This window comes from Penicillium canescens, assembly GCF_028828765.1.
Source record: "Penicillium canescens strain IBT 15451 chromosome Unknown utg000002l_segment0_segment0, whole genome shotgun sequence".
Classification (NCBI taxonomy): Eukaryota; Fungi; Ascomycota; class Eurotiomycetes; order Eurotiales; family Aspergillaceae; genus Penicillium; species Penicillium canescens.
The window spans coordinates 1,743,976-1,769,836 of record NW_026703964.1 but is presented as its reverse complement, the minus strand read 5'-3'; the positions used below and the strand labels follow the sequence as shown (position 1 = coordinate 1,769,836).

Genomic DNA, 25,861 nt, shown 5'->3' with positions numbered 1-25,861 from the left:
AACAAGAAAAGCACAGACAAAGCAAAAAAGAACGCAACCTCCCTAATTATCAACCATCAACTGCTCGCCTTCATCTAGAAGGGTAGTAACACGCGAAAGATCAGAAATCATCTTCCGCCCATGGCCAACAAGCAACAATTTCTCCGCATTAGCAGGAAGACCCAAGTAAGTAGGCGGTTCACGCTCCGGTAAGCCATTAACCCAGGCAATGAAGTCACGCATGCTAGTCGTACTCGGGAGAGTGAGCATATCATCGTTCTCAACGCCTGAAACGAGCTTGTACTCGTCCTCGAAGGCAGCAGGCGTGAGGAAGCTGGTGACCAGGTTCTCGAGTTGCTGGTAGTCACCTGCGTCGTCAATCTTGCCGCCGTACATCTCGGTTATAAGCGTGCGGATCATTTCCCAGGGGATCTTTTGTGGTGCTACGTTTGACCGGCCTTGCGCGACTGTGTCGACCCAGTGGTCGATTATGTAGGCGGAACATTCGTACTAGGAGTTTGTGTTAGTATACGGGGTTGATAGATATCTGGGTGGATTGTTGTGTGTTTGGGGTGGTGCTTACGTCGCTGTCGTTGAACTCCCAGAAGCCCTTCCAGCCGAGGCTGGGAGCGTAGCGGAGTCTCTCTTGGACTACGGCGTGCAGGAAACAGAGGAGGAGGTAGACGCGAGCCTTTTCGACGGGTGCCTTGCTGGCTCTCACGTTGAGAGTGGAGAGTGAATCCTTCATGTTGGCGCGGACTCCGGCGGGCTGTTCGTACATAAGCACGCGCGAGGCACGGATCAAGTTGACTGGAATCTTAGGGCTGGACTCCATGGACAGGAATAGGCGGAATTCCTTGTGGGGCTTGAGGGAGTCGAGTCTCTTTTCGAGACTCTGCAGCCAAGAAGGCGCCAGATGGACGTTCTTAACTAGGACCCAATTACCGCCGGCGGCTGCGTTGCTGATGGCCTTGTCGGCGCTTTCGAGACCCTCGTTGGAGCCCATGGCAATGTTGGCGCATGTGGCGTGGGTGCGCTCGACTAGGGCGTCGACCTTGTAACTGGCGTCGAAGCCGGGGCTGGAGCTGAGGGCAATTGGTCTGGTTGCGGTGACTTGGTCGACTACATCCTTGAGGTCGCTGCTGCCTTCGAAGAGCTCACGGCCGAATACGGCTTCAATGAAACGCTCGGCTGTTGGGACGAATCTGTCCATGCGGCAAAGTTTGACAAGGAGCAGGGAGCGGAGGAGCTGGTCGAGTTGCGCGGTGTTCTCATCCCACATGACTGGGACGGCATTCTCGGCAAGTTCCTCGGTGAAGAAGCGGTCCCATTGCTCTTGGGTGACATTGGCAAGCTGCTCTTTGAAGAGAGACATGTTGGACAACTTGGCAAGCACATGGTGGCGGGCATCGACGGAGGTTGAAAGATCCACGCCTTCGACTGACTCGTCCAGAACACGGTCGAGAATGGTCCTGTCCATAGGGAATGGAGTAGCTTGAGCAAGCAGGATGGCGAGAGTGATCCGATCCTTCTGAACGAGACCCAGCGAGGTTCGCTGGTAAGCCATGATGAACAGGTCCTTGATGATGATCTGAACGCGGGCAGAATGATCCTTCTCCTGTGCAAGTCGCTTGTTCTGGTAGAGAACAGAGTTGAAAATGTCCACAAAGTATTGCAGAGAGAATTGGTAGAAGTGGTTGATGTGGTGAAGCTGCTCCAGAACGGCAAAGACAGCACTGCATGAGCGAGCAATGATGCTGTACTTCTGCGTGACACTGTCTACCTCAGACATGACACCTTCGGTCTCGGTCATCTTCTTGGAGATATCGGCAGCCTCCTTCTTGAGAGTCTCGAGAGTCTCGATGACATTGTCGTCATCAAGAATGTTTCCACGAGACTCGTTGAGAGCTTGCAAGAGGCGCTTCTCAAGTTGTCGAAGATGGACCTTGAACTCTCCTTGCATCTTGACAAGGTTGTTACGTCGTTCATCGACATCAGGTCGCTCGAATTTCAGAACATCATTCAGTGATTGTGTCTGCAAGCTGCTCTGGGTGACTGTAAAGTTGACAAATGTGGTACGACTGCAGATATCAGGCGGGAACGAGGCCGAAGGATCCCGGGTCGAAAGGAACAGCTTGAAGGAAGGCGAGAAATCAATTTCCTGTCTGCCCAACTGAATCAAAACACGACCGCCGGTCTTTTGGTATTCCTTGTTGAGAACGTGGTTGAGAATCGGGTCCAGGTGCTCGGCATCCTGGATGAGAATGGGGTTTCCGAAACGCAAGGCGCTCTCCAGTTGCTTGACAAAGGAATCGTCCAAGAAACTCGTGACAGTAAGCTTGCGGTCTTTGCTCTCCTTTTGCAGGAATTCTGTGATGCGGCCCGATGGGTCAACAATCAGAGGATATCTGTTGAACTTCTTCAGGATGATAGCATTCTCCGTGCAGAGGTCATCAACAGGGAGAGAGTGGTCTTGCCAAGTCAGGCGCTCATCTGCGTTGGACAGATATTCCGTGATAGGGTTGTGAGGCTTGAAGGCAATGCCAGAGGCCGCCAGTTGGTGAACCCAGTCGTCAATCATTGCCCGACGGAACTGCTGATCATAGAGACCAGCGTACGCAAGGAACGCAGCAGCAATGAGGACATCGCCAACAAGAGTGTTGATTTGAGTTTCGAATGACTTGCTGCCATCCTCCCAACGCTCACGCTCGGAGGCCAAACTGTCCAACAGACGAACACTGCGGTCGACCTTGAACTGGACCCGGGACATCTCGGTCTTGATCGCCTGAGTCTCACTAATGAGAGCTGCATACTCGGCCTTGTAGGTGGCAATGCTGGATTCGAGGCTGTTGATGGTGTTGACGATAGCCTGGGCTTCGGCCTTGGTTTGCAGAGCCTGGTCCTCGAGCTGATCGACCTCTGCACGAAGAGGACCAACGCGATCAAGGATTTCAGAGTAGGCGACTTGGGCTGTGACCCATTGAACCAGGGGACCACAAGCCTTACTGGCGCGGTTGACTCGCTCATACGTGAAGTCTTCCTTGGAGAAGAACTCATTTTGCATCTTGATGCGAAGGTTGCGCGTCATTGAAACCTTACTATCGTAGTTCACGATGCTGGCAATGAAATCATCACGGCGAACGATACCTTGTATGGCTTTCCAGCTGTCGACTCTGTGTCCAAGGAGAACACAAACGGCTTCCAGGGAAAGTCGGACACCACCCGGAGGTGAAGCCATACCTCGAACTTCAGTGAGCTGTTGACGTTTGATGTTGCTGACACTCTGCTGGGCTTCCAAGACAGCGGGTTCAGCCTGAGCCAAGTCATTCAAGACGACTTCCTTCCGGGTTGCTACTTCCTTTTCTTGTATCTCTAGTGCTTCCTGCACCTCCAATGAGGCCTGCTTCCGCTGTTCTGCTTCCTGTTGATCAGCGACCATACGCTGCAGTTTCTCGTTCGCTTCTGTGTCCTTCTTCTCCAATTGTGTCTTCTTCTCGGCCAGACTGACCCGAAGGTCGCTGACCTTGTCGACAGTGTCACGAAGCTTCTCAAGACCAACGTTCAGATGGCGCTGTTGCTCCTCTAGGTCTTCACGCTTCTCGTTGAACAGGTTCACGTACTGTGCAACGAAATCGAGGTAATGGCGAGGAGTGAGGAAAGTTGCCCGACCTTGCTGCTTCTGTAGACGTCCATTAAACCTGTGCAAGGAGTGGTGGATATACACCATAGAGTTGATGACAGCATCTCTGTGTGTGGCCGGGAGTGACAATTCTCTGTATGCCACAGGGATGCTGTCGAGCGCGACAAAGTTGGGCTTGTCCAGATCAACCGACTGTGTGAGCTCGGAGCCGACCTGGAACAAGGCTTGATCAGACCAGTCTCCCATCCAGTTTAGCACGCAACGGTTGAACAAGGCGGGACTAGTGGCGGCCTTCGAAGACAGACCCTCCTCCGGTGGGTTCATGGTGAACACAACATGCAAGTTCTTGACAATTTGCTGAGTGAACCATTTGTATAGCTCCTCCTGCGAGTCGAGCAGCAGACCTTGGCGCTGGGCGCCTTCTTTACAGGCGGTCATCAGGGAAGAGAATTCATCACCTTCAAACAGACCGGGTACCTCGGCGTTGGCAAGCAGGGTGTTCATGCGTTCAAGGAAACCAGAGTCGAGAACGTTTGATTCGTCCATGATGAAACAAATCTTCTCGCCCTTGCATCCTGCCCGGCGAAGGACACTTCTTAAATCATCATCAAAGTCCTCGGAAGAGTATTTTCCGTGGACCTTGATTTGGAACACCTTCAGGCCATTCATCCAGGCGACGAAGCGAGACAGTGTCGTCTTTCCACTGCCGCTCACACCGATCAAGATCAAATGGCCCTGTGGTTGGCGGAAAACTCGGTCGATACGGAGCGCATGTTCAAGCACATCGTTGAACAGCACAAGCGGAACATCCACCTCTTCCTCACAGAAAGTCTTCAGACGTGCCTTGACAAAGTCACGCAGTTTCTCCTGTTCGACTGGCACGTAGTTCTTGGACAGCCAGTTGGAGAACAGGATGGGGCCCTTGAGTGCTTCTTTATCATCAATCGTAGGGAAGTGCTCTAAGGCGATGCGACGAACAGCATCTGCCGTCCAAGCTCTCTCATCCTCGGCCACCAGTCTGTCCTGGAATAGACGCAAAGCTTCGTGCGCCCAGATACGGACCAGACCCTCAATAGACAAGCTCTCCAACGGTTTGATTGCCTCATAAATACCACGAACCCATCGGGTAAGCTCACGGGGCGAGTACACATAGTGAGGTTGGATCTGGGGTGTGAATCGGGTCTGGGATTCGAGGTAGAATTGAACCATGGCCTTGGTAAGTGCCTCGGAGTATCCACGCAGTAAGGGAAGGATTTTAAGCACAGCCGAGTTGAAGGTACCATAGATCTGGTTAAGAGATATCTCGCCAGGGTAGTCGACCATGATGAGTGGTGCGTGACGCAGGAATCTTTCGGCCATGGGCGTACGGCCAGCATCCGTCGGAGGGTTACAAGCACCAACGAATTGAATGCGCTCTAGGCTGACCCAACTCTTGTCGGAAGATCTCCAGAAGCCATTCTGCTCAACAAGCTGACGCAGGAAAGAGATGGCGCGCTGTGTACCGTAGCGATCGGGGGCAGGAAGGTTAATCTCGTCACAGAATATGACGAGCCAGCGGCCGATCTGGTTAGGAGACATCACCACACCGTTGAGAGTCTTCTTGTACTCGCAGTATTGCTCGAAGGTCTTGATCAAAAGGTCCGGTGTAGTGGCGCTCGAGAAGTTGAGGCCAACGACTTCCATGTTGGGCAATTTCCTGAGCGCGGCGAACAATGTCATGGTCTTACCAGACCCAGGAGGACCACAGAGCAGCAAGGGCTTGTGTTCGGCAAGCCAGGAGTACAGCACATCCTCGTGACGGATTGTATCCACAGTAGGGATAATCACGTCGGTTTGGGTGACGGAATGCGTGTTGATGTCAATCGATGGTACCTGCGACTGCCAGCTGGACCAGTCGGACTTGGGAAGAGTAACATCATAGTCAATGAGAGATGACTCGCCGTCTGGTGGCAGGTCGATTGTAGACATTCCAGACACATACTGGCCGAAAGCCTTGCGATCACCGAGAGGACAATCACCTGTCAATGACCAGACCAGTGTCAAGAGAAGCTTCTTGGAGATGTACGACTCGATTTGCTCGGGGTCCAGAGGGAAGTCGACGTGCTGGACATTGTATTCTAGAACGTTACGACAGGCCTTGTTCAACAAGCTGAAGAGAGTGTTAAGGGCACGGATGTCAGTGAACTCCATGATATGGTTGTACTTCTTGGCTTCTTCGAGGGCCTTGAGGACAAGATCGTCAGCCTCCAAGAACTGCTTGAGGATGGTTGCAACCGTGTCTTGGGCGTCTTGAGTGCGGACAGCTGCTGTTCCAGCAGGAGCACTGTCTTCATCTAGATCCTCGAAGGTCTTGGTTCTGAGACTCTCAACATAATTTGTGATCATCATGGTAGGAGTGACAGTATCCTCGTTGAACCAAACCATACCGCAACGACTGACGGTGGCAAGAGTGGCATACTTCAGACTCTCAACTTCAAACATAATGCGAACATTCGAAGGCAAGTTGAGACGTTCTCCGTTGGGAAGCGTCAGCAATTTGTTGTCATCAAGAACACTGTTCAAGTTCTCAACCCATTCAGGGTCAACGTCACCGTCGAAAACGATCCAATGACGCTTGCTGTCCTCACCACGAAGGTTATCCACGATCTTTCTCAGGATACCAGTGAAGAGACCGTCTGTCCATTCACGGGTGGTGCTGTCGAGGTTACCATAAAGGGCCTCCTTGGACATGACCTTAGAATCAATGATGTGAGAAACACCTTCGACGCCTTCAATGCGTTGCATCGCTTGGAGGAGAATCTTCCAGGCCGCTGATTTACCAGATCCAGACTTTCCGACCATCATAACACCGTGGTGAATGCTTTGGATCTGGTAGAGCTGCAGGGCCTTGGTGATCCACATATCGCTGTCAACGAAATGCTGCTCGTGTGCAATATCACGAATGGCCTGGGTGAGTTTCTCAAAGTTGGCAGGCACGTAATCCACGCCAGGGAAGTCTTGCACCTGGATTTCCAACATTGTTTCAACATCCTCCTGGACCAGCTTGGGGGCGATGGTTTCACGCAGACTTTGGACGATGATTTGAGGTTCGATCACATCATCGGGCCCTAGCTCTCCTGCGGCATTTGCAAGACGAGTGCGCTTGAGGCCACCAGAGGAAACAAGCACACTCTTCAATGCACGGAGACCAAAGTCGTAGTGAGCTTGCTTGGTGAGACGCGAGGCACAGTGGTCGAAGAAGGGAACGGTCTGCTTGGACAAAGGCTTGGCTTGCTTGAAACCTTGGGAGAAGAGCATGACTTCGGCAATGAGTTCCTTGTCTGGTTTGGACATAGCAACGCTGCGGAACAACTTCTTCAAGTTGTCCGGCAAGTTTGAACGACCAGCATAGCCTGGGTTCATTGTAATGAAAATTCCAGTATTGGCATTCACAGCAAGGCGTCTGCCAACAAGTTCAATCTGGGACTTGCTTTCATCTCCACCGTTCTTCAAACCAATCTGGATATTCTGAATCTGCTGAGAAACAGCCGAGAGGATACGTTCCTCCAAACGGTTGAACTCGTCAAAGCAACCCCACGCACCAACTTGACAGATACCGAGGAAAATACGACCCATGGCCTGGAAGTCGAACGTGTCGTCACAACAGAAAACAAGAGTGAAACGGCCAAGTTGCAGACCAAGCGCTTTGACGGACTCGGTCTTACCAGTACCAGCAGGCCCATAGGGAGAACCACCCAGTCGCTGGCACAGGGCTTGGGTAAGGGTAAGGAAACAACGATCTGTGAGGGGAGTTCGCACAAGACGCTCCGGCACACCCAGGTACTCGAATCCATAGTTGAGCTTTGCGTTGGCCATGTGTACATACAAGCGCTGCAGGAAGTCACCCTCGGCTTGGTAAACATAACGCATCTGAAGGAGCCATAGGTAGTGTGTGGGTGTCGAGGCATTGAGATTGACGAGTTTCGAAATGCAGTCACGTTGGTGAACGAATTCTGTGATCATATGCTCACACTTCTTGCGGGTAATTGTATCGAGTTCACCAAGCACGGTGGCAGCCAGAAGCTCCAGGATTCGAACTTCGGCATCGTACAGCGCCGGAAGGTTAGCACCGCCTTCTTCCAATGCTTTCTGCACTGAGTTGGTCCAAACAACTTGGCTAGCAAGGACCACAATTTGGGCAGGGTAGTTGGCCAGGAAATCGCTGAAGGCCGTTCGGTCAACCTCAGTAGCATTGTAAAGTGTATCGAACTGCTCGACAGCCTCAGCAAGAAGCTCTGCAAGAGTTAATTTCATGTTGTTCTCTAGCGCAGAAAGCCAGTCATTGATTCTGGGGGTCTTAACGAGGTTGACTTCCTTCTTGAGGCGAACCTCCTCGCCCTCCTTGGAGGTGAATCCAACGATGTTGTTATCGTCATCCATGACGAGGCCTGACAATCCAGCAAACATCTTCTTGAAATGTTTGGCGACGCGGAAGATGTCGTTGCTGTTACCGATAATCTCCAACAGATCCTCATCTCCAACAAAGTAGAAACGAGGGAAGGAGACACGCTCGCGCTCCAGATATTCACCGAGAGCCTTTTGAATTTTGTTGAGCAATTCAGCCAATCTCTCCAAGGACTTCTGTACACCAGTGATAGCGAGCACATCCAAAACAAAGGAGGACTTGTACACCTTCTTCATCACAGCGAAGAATTCGGAGTTGATGTTTTGGAAACGGCTCGATTCCAGAGGGAGGAGATGCTTGATATCGGCGTTGCCAGTGAAGACACCTTCGAGGTAGACCCATTGGCGCTGGACATCAATCCAGACGTCAAATAGAACATGGACCCGGTTCAGCTTATCTTCCCAAGAAGTAGCCTCTTCCTCGAATTCCTTGTAGTACGGAGAGTGACGCATGGCCTGGAGGGAGTTCAGGTTCTCACTGCACTTTGCGAACAAATCGTCGAAGCCTCGAATGAGACGACACTTATTCTGATAATTGACCAGGTCAAGGGAATAGTTTTGCCAAGTCTCGCGAACGGACTTGAGGAACTCTTCCAATGCCATCTCACCTTGGGCCTGTGCGATGATATTACGAATCACGGTCTCACTTGTGGTGAGCTGCAAGTCCCAAACATCTCCAAGAGTCAACGAGACAAGAGAAAATCGTTTGCCAGGTTTGAGGGTCTTGTAGATCTTCTGCCAGTGTCGTTCCTTGACAGCCTCGGATTTCATGTCGGAGAGAAGGGTGTTAACCTTCAGCAGCTGACGAAGAACATTCTGGATATGCTCAAAAGCGGCATACTGTCTCATCCGACTCGGCATCTCCTTGGTCAACTTGATCAAATTGTCAAGAGCTTGGCGGAGCTTCCTGGGTTGAACACTAGTCCAAAGTCCGTCACGAAGATCGTTAAGATTCTGCCAAATAGTCGACAGTGCACCCCAAACAGAGGTAAAGTCCTGGACTTCTTCGAGAATTGGAGGTAAAGATGACTCGGCGCTAGCAGGCAAGTCCAGAGCTTCTTTGGCCTTGGAAACCATCTCAAACTCTGACTGGAGGGATTCAAGGCGAGACTGGAAAGACTTCAGAGTCTTGGATGCTTCTTCTGGTGGAATAGTTCCAGAAACAGGCTTCTCGTCATTCCACTGGGAAATGACCTCAGCGATCTTGTCGCTGATAACTCGGTCTTCGGCGGTGATTTTTGCACGCAGGCCTTCTGTTTGATCATGGACGATCTTGCTCTTGCGAGTAAGCAACTCATTGAGAGCCGCCCACTCACCATCGACGTTCTCAACGTGGAGCCAGTCACTGGGGAATTGGTAACGCTGGCGGGAGAGTGTAGTTTGACCTTGGCGGAACAAATCGACCTCAGGCTCCCAGACGCGAGTCTTGCGCTTGCACTGCTGAACAATGGTGATGAAGGAAACAGCATGCGCCGTCGAAGATGCTTCCAGGGTCTGGCCTTCCAGATCACGACGTGCAGCAGCGATCTCGGAGTGAACCTCTCGCATACGACCGCCGAGTTTGGCACCGAACTTGAGAAGGATCTCATGCTGCCACTGGTCGTACTTAGCATTCACCTTGGTCTGGACTTGTTCGTAATCAATTCTGATGTTGCCGAATGAGCGGCCAACTTCGGAGGTATCAAAGGTAGCACGGCTCTTTCTGATCTCCTGGAGCAATTGGAGCCATTGAGAGAGATCATCACCTAAGATGTCGTAGACCTGCTCAGACCGCAGATCCCAAAGTGACTGGAACTGCAGCCACTTGTCGACATACTCTGATACTTCGTTTAGTCTGCTCTCCACAACACCGTAAACTTGATTGAGCTCATCGGTACAGTGTTGGGGCAGGTTGGCGAAGCAGACTTCGGACAGGCGAACATTCTTTTGCACCCCAATGGAGATCTGGTAACGCGAAGGCTTGATCTTCTCCAGGTTGCAAATCACACCGAGCCATGTATCAAAGTGGGAGAACCAGCTTGCCCGTGCAAATTGCAGTGGTGGGTCCAGGTGGAGGACTTGGTTCTTCATGGAAATCTCATGGAAAAGATTCGGGAACTGAATGTTGTACGCCATGGTTTCGGCATCCGCCGTCGCCGCAACTGTAGTGCTGGAGGATCCAACCTTGCTTTCATGGAAAGCTTCAATCCACTCACGCACAGCGCGATGAAGACGCTCCCGGAGAATGTTTTCGATCTTTCCGTTAAGTTCAGCAACCCAGTACCCGAGGTTGACATAGTTCTCGAGGTTGAGCTTATCAACAGCAACCTGGATGGTGTCCAGGCGCTGCTTGAAGGCCGCGGCATCGTACGCACACGTCTTGAGTTCGTGGATGGATTTCTGGATGTTCTCGTTGATAGACGAGAGCACCGCAGTCTTGGACTGAAGCACAGATGCCGAGCCAGCAAACTCACGGACAAATTGAACGTGCTTACTCTCGGTGCGACTAGGCATAGAAGTATCGATAGCACCGTTTGCCAATGCTGATTGCTTGACATGGAGTTCGTATGAGTGAACAAAGGACTCCCACCGAAGAGGAATACCCTTGGCAACCATTGCCTGCGAATCGTTCAAGTAACCATTAAGCAGGATGGCGACATCTGACATGGAGGCAATTGTTCGGTTTGTCTGTAGCAGAGTCCGGACACTCTCCATCAAGCTAATGGCGTAAGGGTAGACACGCTTCGCCTCCTTGGAGATGTTGCTGACAGCATGAGGAACCTGGAAGTTAAGCCAAATTAGGTTGCGGACCTCCTTGAAGAGGGCGATGATCTGGGCGTCGAAGTTGACCGTGAGTTCCAGCGTATTTCCTGCCGCCCGGTTGCGAACAACGCTGAAGAGTCGTCCAGATATGGTGATATGGCGTCGCTGAACATCCCACAGCCATGACTCGAATACCGGGCGTGTGTCGAGCTTCTTGCGGAAGAGGTTGCTCTCAGCCTGCAGCTTTTGGCCCTCGGTGTGCAGGTGCCAGTCTTCACCAAGGACATTTTCCACTTTGCGCATATACCCATCAAGCTGTCGTTCGATCTGACGGGTCCAGATGATGGCACCCGAAACAGGCGGAAGGTCACGCAATTGCGCCATTGCATGAGCTTCCGAATGACCATACTGTTGCTTGAAACGCTCGTGGAGAGCGCTGATGTCTCGCTTAACATTGTCAATCAACTGCGTTTGATACTCGCCAATTGCACCACGAATCTTGGGGCGCACGAGCAGTGCATTGAACTTGGAGAAAACACGGAACATCTCATTGGCGTTTTTTGCTGTAGCCAGACGGTCACGCAGGCGGGCAATGATGGAGTTTTCGACACGTGAGGTACGCTCACTGTACGCGATTTCCTGGCGCTCCCATTCTAGAGATCCCTCGGGGGAAACATCCAGTACATCCACACTTTGTAGAGCAGCGTAGGCATGCGCAACTTCCTCTACGGCATCGACATCACCAATCTCCTCCACAATGACAGCCCCGTCGCCTTCAACCGTCCCAGCATCAGCTGAAGAAGAGCTCTTTGGTCCGAGAACGTTGATGATGGTTTTCTGGAGCTGTTCGTGGTTGACTCGGAAAGTGTCAACATACTTAAGTCGCTCACGGGTCTTGTCGTGTCTGGCGTTGATCTTGATTGGGATGAACTTTTCGTTGCGGCGCCTTGTTGATTCACGGGCAACGTTGGTAAATTCCTTGAGGTTCTCATCCCAGGTACGCCAGATCGCTTGCGTCACCTTCATCAATGACCGGAACTCGCGGTAGTCCAACTGCAAGATAGTGTTTCCTTTGATAAGCTCATGGATTTTCTTGTCGAGATCTCCCGAAATGGCCTCGACGAGCGAGAGGGCCCGCTTAATTGGGTAAGGGCAAATCTTCAATTTCTTGTTCAGGTGAGTGAAAATCAAGGTCAGAGACTCTTGAACTTTTTGCAGCGAGGTTGCGGAAAGAAGCTCGTCGAGAGGGAAGTCTCGCATCAATTGATTGTACTTCTGGACCAATTCGGTGGCATCTTTCAGCCCAGTGTCCGCCACGAAACTGAGTGTTGGTTGGTACCGCTTTGCGTGACGGAGAATGTCCATGGTCAATCGCACACCGTCACTTTGCAGCTGAGTATCGATGCCTTCCAAAGCGGTTTCCATTGACAGCCAAAAGTTAACCTCCGGAGATGCTGACTCGCTGTTGGGGTCGCGGGACATCTTCGTGATAGTCTGGATCGACCGAATCCAGCCATTTACCACATTTTGGATGCTGTTGGTGAAAGCGCTGCTCTCCAGCACCGTTGATGGAATCAACTCCACAGATGGCTTTATCCCACGTGTTTCTGCCTCTTTAAGAGCACCCTGTACAACTTCGTGAAGCGGGAGGCTTAAAGCTGGGATCTCCACATTCTGTTGCAAGTGCATCAAACCAAGCTCCAAGTCCGCAAACTTCTTCTTTGTTCCTGGGATTCCAGTTTTCGCCTCCGTGTCCGTCTTAGATTTAGTGCCAGCAGTCGTCTCCTGACTGCGGGTGTAGGCTTCAAAGTAGGGACTGAGACCATGGTGTAACAACAGGTGTAGGATCTGGTAGGGCGACATAGAGTTTCCCTGCTGAGTAGGGGCATTATTCAGCGAAGCGAGACCGGGCAGATTCATGACCTGGACTTGCGACGCCATCGGGAGAGTCGGGTCGATAGGAGCGGGCCGTTTGATTATAGCTACCGAGGCCACGGTGGTGGAAGCGGATGAGATCTCGGAGGAAAGGCTGTAGAGATATTGCACTGCTGCTATATCATAGGGGTTGTCAGAGCCGCATCAATTCCTGCACACTTAGAGGGCACTTACCCTGGTTCTCCGTCTCGCCATTAGCTTCCTCCGCCGCAACAATGTCCTTTTGTACATAAAGCGCGACTTGCGACTCCGAAGCAAATCGCGTGCAGCGTTGTACCGTCTCGTTGTACCTCGATTCCGAGAGCAAGCTCCCAGCGCTTTCCAACTCGGACTTCTGAGCTCCCAGAGTTACCTGGAGCACCTCTGTCAGGTACTGAATGACTGCGCCGGAATCCACCATAGCTGCCGACTCTGGTGTTGAGACGCCATTTGGCACGCCTGGTGTGGCGACCTCCATATTCTCCAGATTATTATGACAGCGACGTGCTCATCGATGGTCGGGAAGGAAGGGAGTGCGGATATATTCGGAAATATTGACGGAGACCGCGTCGGGAATCAGGCCGACAAATGGGTGGATAAACACAGCAAAAGCAGAAAGGAAGAAAGAAATCTAGATTAATAACAAGAACGAAGAAAGCAAAGATCAAAATGTCCCCACTGCCGTTGTGTACTGTATGTTGAAATTGGAGATAAAGATACGCGGCGTGTTTGCTCTACTTCAGGGGATGCACACTAGTTCCCATTAGGCTAGGCGTGACACGACCCATTTGACAACTCATCCATGGCTCTGGTCCCTGAACCGTTCCATATGCGAAGTATACGGTTGAGTTTCTTTTATATCTTTAATTCGGCTTATTTGGTCTTCGATTTTATGGCTTAAAATCATGTCTGAAATATATCTGTTAACGGAAATGTGGATGAAGTTGAAGGGACGATATGTACATCACCCAACCATAATGCAAAACTTTCAAACCTGTCATACTTTGCTGAATAAAAACTATTCTCGAACTAAAATAAGATAAAACCCCTTCCCACCTTCTACTTGCTCCGCAATATTTTCATCATACCGCAGTCCCGATATCCGCAGCTTCTGCTATCTCCTCGCCACCCTGGCAATCACAATCATACTTCGCCCGGAACTCAGATCGCGTCATGGACTCAAGAGTCTCCAAGGCCCTAGAGCTGGCTTTGATCTTTGCATATCGACTGGATGTTGCAACTGCCTTAGCAATAGCGTCACCGTGCACCATCACTATAGCGAGAATATTAGGAGGTTCTCCATCCACGCCTGGAATCTCTCCAGACTTCAAGCAATAGTCAGTGCATCGGAAGTCCTGGGCGATCCTACTGTGAAGGTAGGTCTAGACGCTTATGTCAGTGCAAGGATTTGGTATTGATGTCAGCAATCTAGATTCATACCGTCGGATGTCTGTTTGCGAATGTATCATAGATCGACATATCGCCGAAGAAAGGTAGGACATGCATTTCGAAGAATTTCTCAACCACCGTCAAATCAAATCCAGAATCAACGAAGATGGCCCCGAGATAGGCTTCAAGCATATCAGGGAGAGCCTAGAAAGCAACTTTGTTATCTCTGCAAAAATCGATTTCCGGAAGTTGGACACACTACCTTTGGAGAATCTGGCGCCGAAAGCCAATAGTCCATTTCTCCATTACTCTCGCTCTCTGCAACCTGAAGTGCCTCTGCATATCTCGTGATTTGGGAAAGAAGGGGTGCACTGGAGTGTTGAAGGTGCGGATGAAGTCTCAGCCTCACAGCCAGTGCTCCGAGGAACTTGTTGGAAACCATTGCCATCTACTAAACATTAGTCACAGGTCATAAATGTCAAACGCAACAGACCTTATGCTCAGTCAACCATTGCGGATCACGATTCGGAAAGCGACGGAATAAATGTTCGACGCACACCAAATCCAGGAGTGCATCACCCAAGAACTCGAGTCGTTGGTAACAAGGCACCCTTGCCCATGCCGATGGAAGAGATGGGTGCGTGAATGCAGACCGCAGAAGACGGGGGTATTTAAACTTGTAACCCAACCTTTCAATCTGCCGGGCGAGGTCAAGATCGACTGCATCTGGCTTGCAGATCTGATACGATGGCAGCTTGTAAGCTTCAATATAGTCCTTCCACACCGTTGCTGTGTGATTAGAGTGATTAGCAAATAATGCGACGGCCTTGATAGACATGTCAAAACGATTCTCGCTGCCTCCTGAAAGCAAAGCGGCACCTATCAATGCCTCGCAGACATCTGCTATGGTCTTCTCAGATAGCGCATGTCTTCCTTCGCTGGCAATGAACTTTGCGTGGTCTCGGCCATATTCAAGGACAAGGCCTGGTGGATACCACATATGTCTATAGTCGAGTGTTAGTTGTATGCGATTATCTCAAATGAAGACGTAGATAATATACCGAGAGAAACCACGGCTACGTATCCATTCATACAACTTCTTCTGGGTTGCAGTGGCAAACAGGTTCTTGTTGCAAATGAGACACATTCTGTTGACGTGATAGTCGTATTCATTGTCGTCGGGATTTTGAGCGAAAAGCGAGATCGACGTGGCCATCTTGAGAACCGAGTCACCTAGCAGTTCGAGACGCTCGTAATTCTTCCCCATTCCTCGCTGGACATGAATCTGTAGGCCTCGGTGCTCTTCTGTGTTGTCAGAGTCCTTGGTGAAAGCTTCCAATGCATACTCAGCCTTGATATCAAGACCTAGCATCTCGCATCCTTCTCGGACGATCAAGCACGACTCGATTCGACTAATGATTGCGGGAAATACAAGGCAAGTCGTGGCCACAGACAATGGAATCTGTTACATGTCATTAGCGTCAGTAGCACGAAGATATATTTCTTTGTAATGAAGATGGCTTTACCGCAGAAACGCACAATGCCTGAGGACAAATGACCGCTTTTGTGTTGACGGCTCTCTCATCCTCGCTTGCCTTGTCAAGGAAGTTTCTTCGGAGGCAAACCATCTCTGCCTGTAAGACGGGCTGATCCCAGATGCAGCGGTCAAAGAACTTGGGCCGCGAGTTCTTACTCAAACTCAAAGTCCAATTCATGATGTCTTTCGACCACTTTCGAACAGGCACATAGGAGGGTGGTGGATCGGAAGGGGACAGGGTTTGATCGATAGAAAGTGGAAAATACCGATACTTTCCATTCCAGCTGTCGTAGATGAACCGGTTTAACAGAGATTCCGGCTTCATGTCCAGGGACCACACGAGATTTTGATTGTCATTGGCATATTTCAGCGCCTCCCAGTCAATAACCTCAAGGATACTGAGAAAATCTGTTGCTTGGACGTTCTCTCGAGCGGGGGCAAGCCAGTAAGGAAGCCGTTCTGGTTCGCGGGTATAGGTCTTGTGAAACAAATCGTGAAAGACCGAGAGTGTAAACACAGTTAGGTGATCCAATTCCACGGGAGCAACATCGATGAAACCGTCAGTGCCTGTCAGGCTGACTGCGGTCTCAATATCATGTTCCAAGAAGACTGGAAATGGCGGCATAGATGGAAGTCGCTCCCGTGTCAGCACCACAATACTTCCATGGTCCCGACTGAGTGGCGTAGAAGGAACAAGACTAATCAATGTCGCAAAAAGACATGCTGGGATTGTGCCTTGATTCCTGGCCCAGATTGATGGCTTGGTGCGCATGGTATACTGATCAGTCTTTTTAGTTGTGAGGGCCAGTTTTGCATTTCGCATAGCTGGTAGACGCTTGTGGTAGACTGAGTTGAAGTGCTCGTCCAACAAGTGATTCCTTCGAAGCAATAGACATAGGTCAAAAGCAGCCGCCTGTTTTGCAAGTGATTTCTTGCTTTCTGGATTTCCCAACACTCCTCGAATGGGAGATTTCTCTGGAAGAATCACCTCGCAGCTGAACTTTTCATTCTGCGCTGCGATGATATAGGTGGCCTGGGCCGATAGCTCTTTCTCGTATTGCTGTAAGTGTTTAGCTGTTAGTTTGAAGGGATATAGTCAGTACTGTGGTATTATTCTCTGTTCCCTTACCAACGAGCTGGCAAACCGACCCAGAACATCAATTGCATGGCGATATGTCAATTTAGCTCCCGTGTCATCAATGGTGTAAGTTCTGTTTAGGTTCGCTTCTCGGATGACCTCTTCCAGATCATGTGCGATTCCCTTCAGCAATCGGTCTTTCGGAAGCAGGTTGCAAAAGTTCTTCATGGAAACCTTTGCGTTTTGATTTCAGCCAAGCCCGATTTTATGAAATTTTGTACATACCTCCGCCTTTCGAACTTCTTGGAGTCTCCGCTCATGATTCTCATTCCCAGCTTCTATCATGGTTGCGTACTGTATATCAAGTTAGCAAATGGCAAGTCAGGCACAGAAAGACCAAAAACTAACGATTGAGTCACTGTGTCTTGCCCGCCCTCGGCTTTGGACATATTGGATGACTGTGTTGTAGAGGTCGAACCTGCTATATATCAGCTCGAGTTTCCCATTTTTGAGATAATGCAATAGCGAACCTCACGACCAGATTGCAATCCGGGATATCAAGGCCTTCCTCGGCGACTGATGTTGCAAACTAGAAGAATTAGCTGCTGTCCCAGTTCTCTGTCTGAATAGTAAATCACCAAGCAATTGAATTCCCCCTGTCGGAATTTGATCAAAGTAAGGAACTGCAGACGGAAAGTAGAATTCATCCCCACAGGATCCCCCTTTCGAACGCCGACCAGGACATCAGGACGAAGGTTTGGAATTCGCAGTTGTTTGCACAGCTGTAACAAGACCTTGGCTGTGTTGCGCCGCTGCACAAACACAATGCACTTTGTCTGGGGCGCCCGTTGGAATTTTTCTTCTAGTTTCTTCATCAGCAATTGAACTTTCGAGCTGAGGTCTCCCGGTTCACTAGGTTGATTTGTCATGGAGGTATTGACAAACTCATTGGCCTCTTGAATCTCCTTGATCTCTTTGGAGGCCTTTTCGGATGTTTCAATGCTGACATCTGCGTTCTTTGCGATCTGACCCTCAAGCTTGGGAAGCATTTCGTTTGCCAGCGCCAGTGGCCACACCTGGTCTGCGCACCAACCCCCGAGCTCTGAGCTTGCATGCAACGCAAATTGAAAAGTAGTCTCAAGAACCGAGAGATGTCCGAAATTCGTCTTGATTGTGCCATACAGTTCCGTCTCAAATGGCGAATGGAGTACTTGGTAAACCCATTCCTCCTCCTTTGGTCGGCTCACGAAGTGTCGTAGAAGGGAAAGATCCGAGGTGGTTGCTATTCGGCTGTCTAAAAGCGTCTCAAGTTTCCTAGACGATGTAAGCCAAAGTGCTCAGTCAGACATTGCATTGTTCTTACATCGCCGCTTCTGCTATGTTGCATTTAGTATCCACTGGTGAGGCCGTCATTCCAAGGATTCGGGGGCGTTTTCCAACTTCCATGCTCAAGTATGCTTCGCGGATGATCCTATATAATAGTGAGCAATGCATCTGATGCGATAGTGAAAAGAAGTAGGTACCTTGCATATGGGTGCTCCTTTTTGGCATGATGGGCTTCGTCGAAGATCAAAAGATTGATTTGATCCATCCTGACATGCCCATTCAATAGAGCCTGGTTCAGGATCTCTGCGGTGCATACTATCACCATATATGTCTCAAGATGCTTTTCCCAGGTCGGCTGGTCCCACAAATCGGCACCCAGATCACCAAAGAAGTGAGCAACCTTCTGGTCAATGTTGTTTCGCAGGACTGCCGATTGTTGAAATACGAGAGTGACGCTATCGACCAGAAAGAAGGACACCCTGGGCTGACTTCCAGTTCCACGGTCGATCAACTCATTATGGATAATGTACTTCAACAAAAGTACTGCAACAAGGGTTTTGCCAGAGCCTGAATAGATTGGTTAGCCAACCACATAATACCAGTGGCGAAAAAAGCTCATACCAGTATCCAGAACTGCGATTGTGTTCTGAGCTTTTGCTCTTTCAAAGAGCTCGATCTGGTATTCGCGGGGGTCAAGGTCAACTCCCCTATCTTGTTTTGCAAGCAATCGTGCGGTTGAAAGCTCAGCATCTGGGCTGATGCGAGGTCGCTCTTCTAGGTGGACTAGATCATCCAATGCATGTTGGGCGAGGCTTTTACAAAGTTAGCTCGGAGCCAAGAGTCAATATATACCTCGATAGTGCAACACTAACAGGGTAGAAAACATGGCGTTTTGAGCACGCCGCTGTGCCGTCACGGTGACGCTTGGCACCGTCTCCTCGTCAGAGGAGGCGCTGTGGTCTTGCTCTTCAAGCTTCATCTTCTTGATAGATTGTAGCGTTGAAGAAAGAAGAACGTGTTGGTTGGGAGAATCGCAAAATAAAGCGAGAGAAGGAAAGGGTTTGAGGTGTAGCTTATTTGCGGCGTTTGCTTTTTTGATCTCACCTTAGTTGTATAAATGAAGAATAGACTGAAGCTCAATAAGCATGAGGTCAATGTATTTTATTTTGACAATAAGGGCGTAACGGTGCGAATAATGGTATTGAGATTAAGCTGAAGCATCAGGAATATATAGTTCGGACATACGTTGTGAGGTGAAAATGTTATATCAGAAGCGACACAAGCAGCCGGCATGACGACAAAGAACGCAACCAAACCAAGCATACAACCAACCAAATTGTTGACATCGTATGCGTCAATCGCAAAACAACGGACAAGAGAAGACGTCCATACTTCGAGCGATACCTGCTTATCGATAAGCGTATCTTATCAGCCCCCCAAAACTCAGTTCGCGGGGACACTAACTTGCCAACTTCCAACTCCTGCATATCCCCAATTTCTAAGATGGAGGAACCACAGAGTCTGCGGTCTCTGTTTGCATCGGCAAAGGAACAAAAGGAAACACTAGGATCGCGGGGCGATACCAACACAGAGGCTTATCGCGACGATGTGAACGCGACGATCGCCAAATTCCAAGAATGCCAGCGCCAAATCAGCATCCTGTCCTTGTTCAGCTCTAACGAGTCACTTGAAGATGTATCAACCAATGATATTCAGTACGTTACTTTAATTCGGCAGGACTGAGTGATTTGACTGATAATGGTGCTCAGGTACATGTCACTGGAATATTTCCTTGCCGAACTTATGCAGCGAGCTGCCACCACAGACCGTGAATCTGCCCTGAAACGTGCACTGGAACAATATGAGAAATTTCTGGGACGCTTGGATGAGTATGAATTACTTTCTGGGGGAGATAAGGAGCTCTTTGAGCAATACATGGCCAACCCGTCCTCGTGGACGCTGGCCCCGGCCAACGATGCCGCAGCTCGAAGGGAGATTAAGGTCACACGGTTTAGGGAGGAGAAAGAATTGAAGCAGAAATTGGAGGTTTGTTCTCGGCTCTCAACTGGTAACTGTTGGTAAGTTGCTTACCTTTGTTAAAAAGTACCTGGCTCGCAACGAAGCGCGACTGCAAAGTGACGATGACGACACCCGATCCCTCTACCTCGCCGAAATCCAGCTCTACACACACCAGACCTTCCAAGCTTTAGATTTGCTGATGCAGGAATTGTCGATACTGTCAGCCATGCGCAATGCCCCGCCTGCTCCACCTCAAGCCGACGACCCACGGCAGCGGAGTAATATTGGAGGATTAAATTATTCAGAAAGGTTGGATCCTTCAATGTCTCAATTGTTGAGGGGAGGAAGAGGCGGACCGATTCTGAATAACAAAGGGAAACCCATGCAACCGTTTACGCTGCTGGGCCGGCGCTCGGAAATGCAGCAGGGTGTGTTCCGTTCCGGTCATAACCTTCCTACCATGACCATTGATGAGTATCTTGAGGAGGAACATAGAAGAGGAAACGTTATTGAGGGAGGTGGAGAGGCATCCGGTATTAAGCCAGAAGTTGATGAGGATGACCATGCAATTGCCGACCAGGAGACCATGAAGGCCAGGTATTGGGATGAGTATACCGAGGCTAATCCTAAGGGAGCCGGTAACACATTGAACCGGGGATAAGGATTTTACTATGAAGCAAAATCTACAACGGACAGATTTTTAGCGGATAGCTATGATATTTACCGAATGTAGACCATGGATATCATCACTGAATCCACCATGGCAGCCATATACGAGACTAGAAAACTCGCTAATTGCTAATTTCAATTTTTAGGGTATCTGCTAGTCACATTTAAAGTCTACCTAAACATTCAAGTCGAAGCCGAGACATTCTGCTTGTTCTTGTTCTCTTGGATAGCCTCAAGGATAGCTCCAGCGCCGTCAGCGACCAAGGCCTTAGCCACAGTAACACCAAAGGCCTCGGCGCTTTCAGCAGAGTCGACATCACCATCAATTTCCACCTCAGCACACTCCTTACCATCCACACTGACAACAACAGAGCGCATGCGCAGCTTCTTAGACCCGGCACTCTCAACCCATTCAGTCTCAACTCCCAACGGAGCACTGCAGCCACCCTCAAGGGTGCGCAAAAGACTCCGCTCAGCCAGAACAGAGTAAGTAGTATCCTGATGACAGATCTTGTCCAGCATCTCACCGAGAACGGTATCATCTTTGCGGATCTCAATACCCAGGGCACCCTGTCCGACAGCATAGAGCATGCCACTGCTCTTGGAATCAAGGTATTGTGTGATGCGATCCGACAAATCAAGACGCAGTAGACCAGCTGCGGCCAAAATGATACAGGTGTAGGGGCTATCCTTGGCGTCCAGCTTTGACAGTCGGGTACCGATGTTTCCACGGACATCCTGGACCTTGAGGTGGGGGTATTTGCGGGCCAATTGGGCTGTGCGGCGGATGGAGGAGGTCCCAACGACTGAGCCGGCGGGGATCTCAGATAGGTTCTTGTATGGCAGGCCTTGCTTGACGACTAGGACGTCTCTGCTATCTTCGCGGGGCATCGTCGGGCCCAGCTTGCAGGTGGAGGGGAGGAGAGTGGGGACATCTGAGGATTTGTACAGCGTTAGTCTTCATTGAACTGGGCATTGGCTTTCTATGATAAGACTGTCTCACCTTTCAGCGAGTGGACAATCAGATCGACTGTTCCGCCAATCATCAATTCTTCCAATTCTTCTGTCCACAGGTTCTTGCTGGTGAAGTCTTTCAGCGCAATGGTCGTGTTCAGATCACCAGCGGTCTCCTTGGAGAGGATCTTATATTCATATTGTGGGAAGGCCTTCTTCAGTGCCTCGAGGACTAGATCTGTTTGGGACAGGGCCAATTTGGATTGACGGGTGCCGATGGTGAAGGTCTTAGGAGCGGAGGCGACCATTATGAGGGGCAATGTCACAGAGATGTTATCAATAATCAAAGCACGAAGACGTAAGCGATGCAAGACAAATGGACAATATGCGATGTTGCTGGAATCAAACAGCCGAGGAAATGTTGCGGGAGGCAAAAGTGGGCTCCAAGAGGAACTCCGATCACGGGACACGTGAATATCAGGCAATGAGAATGGCAATACAATGCAAGATAATCACAAGACAAAAAAAAGAAGACAGAAAGAAGATATAGAGATGCGAAGTAGGAATAAAGTACAGGAGTAATACAGCAAATAAGATATGTTAATTACCATCTCTAATCAGATCTTGATCTGCAGACTGACGTACTACCTCGGCCCCGGGACGTGGAGACTGAGAGACATGCGACTCTCCTCATCTGCCCCGGACTTGCCATCCACGCGCTTCTGGAACCTCCTCCTCTTTAAAACCCTCTCCCCACATCCCCCCAATTTACCCCATTCTTCCTCCTCTCTCTCTCTCTTCTCACTGATATCTTATCCTTCTACTTACTGGATCCGCGTCTTTGCCACCCAATCCATCTCGGTACAAGATGGGATCCGACTCAAGAACCATCAAGATTCCCCTCGTTCCCCTCGTCAAGGGCTCGGTCCTTTTACCCGGAGTGACTCTCCGCATTCCTGTCTCCAATCGACCCGATCTCGCCAATCTCCTGTCCTCATTGGTGGACAAGCCATCGAAACGAGATGCCAACAGCATCACCTTCGGATGTGTTCCGCTCAGCTCCCCGTTCCTAAGCCGCGATGGACAGCAGCTCCTCGAGGGAGGGGACTCTGATTTAGAGCGGAAGGACGAATACGACTCTATCGATGCAGGCCAGGCGAGAAAGGAGGACCTCTTCCGATACGGTGTGGTTGGCAAGGTCATCGGAGTTCAGCGCCGGGCTTACTCCGAGCCCTTCCTGCTCGTCCAGGGGTCACAACGATTCTCGATAAAGAGAGTTATCCGAGACCGGCCATACTTTGAAGCAGACGTCCTTCTTCATGATGAAAGCAGTAAGGGTGTCATAGACGGCGAAGAGAATACGGCTAACCTCCATATCATTAGACTCGGGCCAAGGCGACGCGGAAGTCGCCGATCTATTCCAACAACTGAGACAACTCTCTAGAGAGCTTCTCACACTCTTGCGTCTTTCATCGTTGCTGTCGGCGGCTTCATCTCGCCTCTCACCGCTTGTTGCTCGGAAGTTTGAACTCTATATATCAAAGACGGAATTGACGCAGGCAGGGAAGCTTGCGGATTTCATGGCAGATGTCTCTGATGCAAGCTTCGAGGAGAAGTTGCGCATCCTCTCATCGTTGGATGTGAGAGAACGCCTGGAGAGGGTCGTTGGGATTCTCACCAGGCAGGCTCAGCATATTAAGAGCAGTGTCAGAGTGACCTCGGTTAGCTCGACCTCATTCCCGTCCTCGGGCATGGATATCAGTCAGATTGATCCCCGTGAGCGTGAATTGCTTGCAAAACGCGCAATGTCGGGTCTCTCCGGTCTCACACCTCCTGGGCCTGCCAGTGCGCGCGGCAACGACGAAGACAAGGAACCCAATGAGGTTGACGAGTTGCAGCAGAAATTGAATGATGCGGAGCTTAGCCCCGAAGCCCGAAAGGTAGCAGACAAGGAGTTGAAGCGTCTGCGTAAGATGAACCCTGCCAACGCCGAGTACGGTGTATGTCGGACCTACCTGGAGAACCTGTCTGAGATTCCATGGACTAAGGTCACAGAGGATCAGCTTGGACCCGACACATTGAAGCGAGCCAGGAAACAGCTCGACGAAGACCACTACGGCCTGGAGCGTATCAAGAAGAGACTGCTTGAATACCTGGCTGTATTGCGGCTCAAGCAGTCCACTAACCAGGATGTTGAACGCCAGATTTCAGGACTCTCTCGGGATCTGGATGTCTCAGCGGTTGGTGATGTTGAGAAGGATGTTCCCCTCCTATCAGAGTCTGATCGGGTTGCGCTCGAGACCCGGCTTCAGATTCTCAAGTCCAAGCGTATGACTGACAAATCTCCCATCCTGCTTCTGGTTGGGCCCCCTGGAACTGGTAAGACTAGTCTTGCGCGGTCCGTTGCTGCCTCCCTTGGTCGCAAGTTCCACCGTATCTCCCTCGGTGGTGTCCGAGACGAGGCGGAAATCCGTGGTCACCGGCGCACGTACGTTGCAGCCATGCCTGGCTTGGTTGTGAACGGTCTGAAGAAGGTTGGTGTTGCCAACCCTGTCATCCTCCTTGATGAAATCGACAAGGTTGGCGGCGCCAACTTCCAAGGTGACCCGTCCGCTGCCATGCTAGAGGTTTTGGATCCCGAGCAGAACCACACTTTCACCGATCACTATATCAACATTCCCATTGATCTGAGCAAGGTTCTCTTCCTTGCCACGGCAAACTCCTTGGATACCATCCCTGCACCTCTACTGGATCGTATGGAGACGATTTCCCTGTCCGGTTACACTACAGTCGAAAAGAGACACATCGCCAAGCAGCACCTGATCCCCAAGCAGATTCGTACGAACGGTCTCACCGAGGGCCAGGTCAATATGTCTGACGAGGTAATTGACAAGACTATCACGGCGTACACTCGTGAATCGGGAGTCCGCAACTTGGAGCGGGAACTTGGCTCCATCTGCCGTCACAAGGCAGTTCAGTATGCCGATGCCAATGATTCTGACCGCGTGGACGATTACAACCCTGTCGTATCAGTTGAAGACTTGGAGGACATCCTGGGAATTGAGCGCTTCGAGGAAGAGATTGCCGAGAAGCACGGCCGTCCCGGTGTCGTCACGGGACTCGTCGCATACTCCACTGGCGGCCAGGGCAGTATCCTCTTCATCGAGGTGGCTGACATGCCTGGCAACGGACGCGTTCAGCTGACCGGCAAGCTGGGTGACGTGCTCAAGGAGTCTGTCGAGGTAGCCTTGACGTGGGTCAAGGCACACTCTTTCGAGCTGGGGCTCACCCACGACCCCAATGAGGATATTATGAAGAGCCGCAGCCTGCACGTTCACTGCCCTTCAGGTGCCATTCCCAAGGATGGGCCTTCCGCTGGTCTGGCCCACACTGTTGCATTGATCTCCTTATTCACCAACAAGCCGGTCCCACCGCAGATCGCTATGACCGGCGAGATCTCTCTGCGTGGTCGGGTCATGCCCGTTGGCGGCATCAAGGAGAAGCTGATTGGTGCTCATCGCGCCGGCGTCAAGACCGTGTTGCTGCCGGATCACAATCGCAAGGACGTCAAGGATGTTCCGCAAGAAGTGACCAAAGAGCTGGAAATCATCTATGTTCGGTAAGTCATTATATCCTCATATCCAACTCATATTCTAACAATTGGTTACAGACATATTTGGGAGGGACTGCGCACCATCTGGCCCGATGCTCAATGGCCCGGCCAGCACCACATGAACTTGCTCGAGAGCCGACTGTAGACCGTTCTCTCTATCAGTTCAGCGCGTGTCTGTTTCCTTTTGTCTAGCATATTTGATCTTCTATACCTTCGTTTTGCATAGCGTGATAGTGGCAATCACGGCCACAGCGATTTGTACCTAATCGGCTTCTCCTTTCTGATGCGTTAATGCCTGTCAATAATTCTTTCTGTCCATATCTCACTCAATATATCGCATCTCCACTATAGTCCAGACCCTACAAACACCCTCTCCACACCACTACAGTATAAAGCAGAACACAAGACACAACAAATAAGACGCCACAGTCAAAATGTATACAGTCTACCTTGAGTATAGTACAAAGACCCAGCCAAAACAACAAAGGCCAGACCACAAGAAAAACACCAATGTCCCCACAAGACGGATGGAGAATAATGCAGAGAAAACAATCAAAT

The 25,861-nt window shown here is 50.5% G+C and overlaps 5 protein-coding genes across 5 annotated transcripts; 2 read left to right on the top strand and 3 right to left on the bottom strand.

Moving 5' to 3' along the window:
• Positions 1 to 42: 42 nt before the first annotated feature.
• Positions 43 to 13,196, bottom strand: N7446_001860 (uncharacterized protein; the record flags this gene model as incomplete). The annotated part of the gene is made up of 3 exons (XM_058510609.1): positions 43 to 489; positions 563 to 12,852; positions 12,914 to 13,196. The coding sequence occupies 3 exons, from the start codon at positions 13,194 to 13,196 to the stop codon at positions 43 to 45; spliced, it is 13,020 nt and encodes a 4,339-aa protein (XP_058376145.1).
• Positions 13,197 to 13,800: 604 nt separating this feature from the next.
• N7446_001859 (uncharacterized protein) lies at positions 13,801 to 19,027 on the bottom strand (the record flags this gene model as incomplete). Its single annotated transcript, XM_058510608.1, has 15 exons — positions 13,801 to 14,100; positions 14,159 to 14,311; positions 14,370 to 14,555; positions 14,601 to 15,111; positions 15,169 to 15,569; positions 15,634 to 16,704; positions 16,774 to 16,956; positions 17,008 to 17,076; positions 17,131 to 17,200; positions 17,253 to 17,311; positions 17,361 to 18,036; positions 18,086 to 18,193; positions 18,246 to 18,615; positions 18,670 to 18,860; positions 18,921 to 19,027. 15 exons carry the CDS (start codon positions 19,025 to 19,027, stop codon positions 13,801 to 13,803), a joined length of 4,455 nt encoding a protein of 1,484 aa, XP_058376144.1.
• Positions 19,028 to 19,551: 524 nt separating this feature from the next.
• Positions 19,552 to 20,728, top strand: N7446_001858 (IGBP1/TAP42 family protein; the record flags this gene model as incomplete). The annotated part of the gene is made up of 3 exons (XM_058510607.1): positions 19,552 to 19,763; positions 19,818 to 20,094; positions 20,153 to 20,728. The coding sequence occupies 3 exons, from the start codon at positions 19,552 to 19,554 to the stop codon at positions 20,726 to 20,728; spliced, it is 1,065 nt and encodes a 354-aa protein (XP_058376143.1).
• A 191-nt stretch (positions 20,729 to 20,919) lies between these two features.
• N7446_001857 (uncharacterized protein) lies at positions 20,920 to 21,998 on the bottom strand (the record flags this gene model as incomplete). The annotated part of the gene is made up of 2 exons (XM_058510606.1): positions 20,920 to 21,671; positions 21,740 to 21,998. 2 exons carry the CDS (start codon positions 21,996 to 21,998, stop codon positions 20,920 to 20,922), a joined length of 1,011 nt encoding a protein of 336 aa, XP_058376142.1.
• Positions 21,999 to 22,558: 560 nt separating this feature from the next.
• Positions 22,559 to 25,448, top strand: N7446_001856 (putative LON domain serine protease; the record flags this gene model as incomplete). Its single annotated transcript, XM_058510605.1, has 3 exons — positions 22,559 to 23,021; positions 23,074 to 25,309; positions 25,361 to 25,448. The coding sequence occupies 3 exons, from the start codon at positions 22,559 to 22,561 to the stop codon at positions 25,446 to 25,448; spliced, it is 2,787 nt and encodes a 928-aa protein (XP_058376141.1).
• Positions 25,449 to 25,861: the final 413 nt, after the last annotated feature.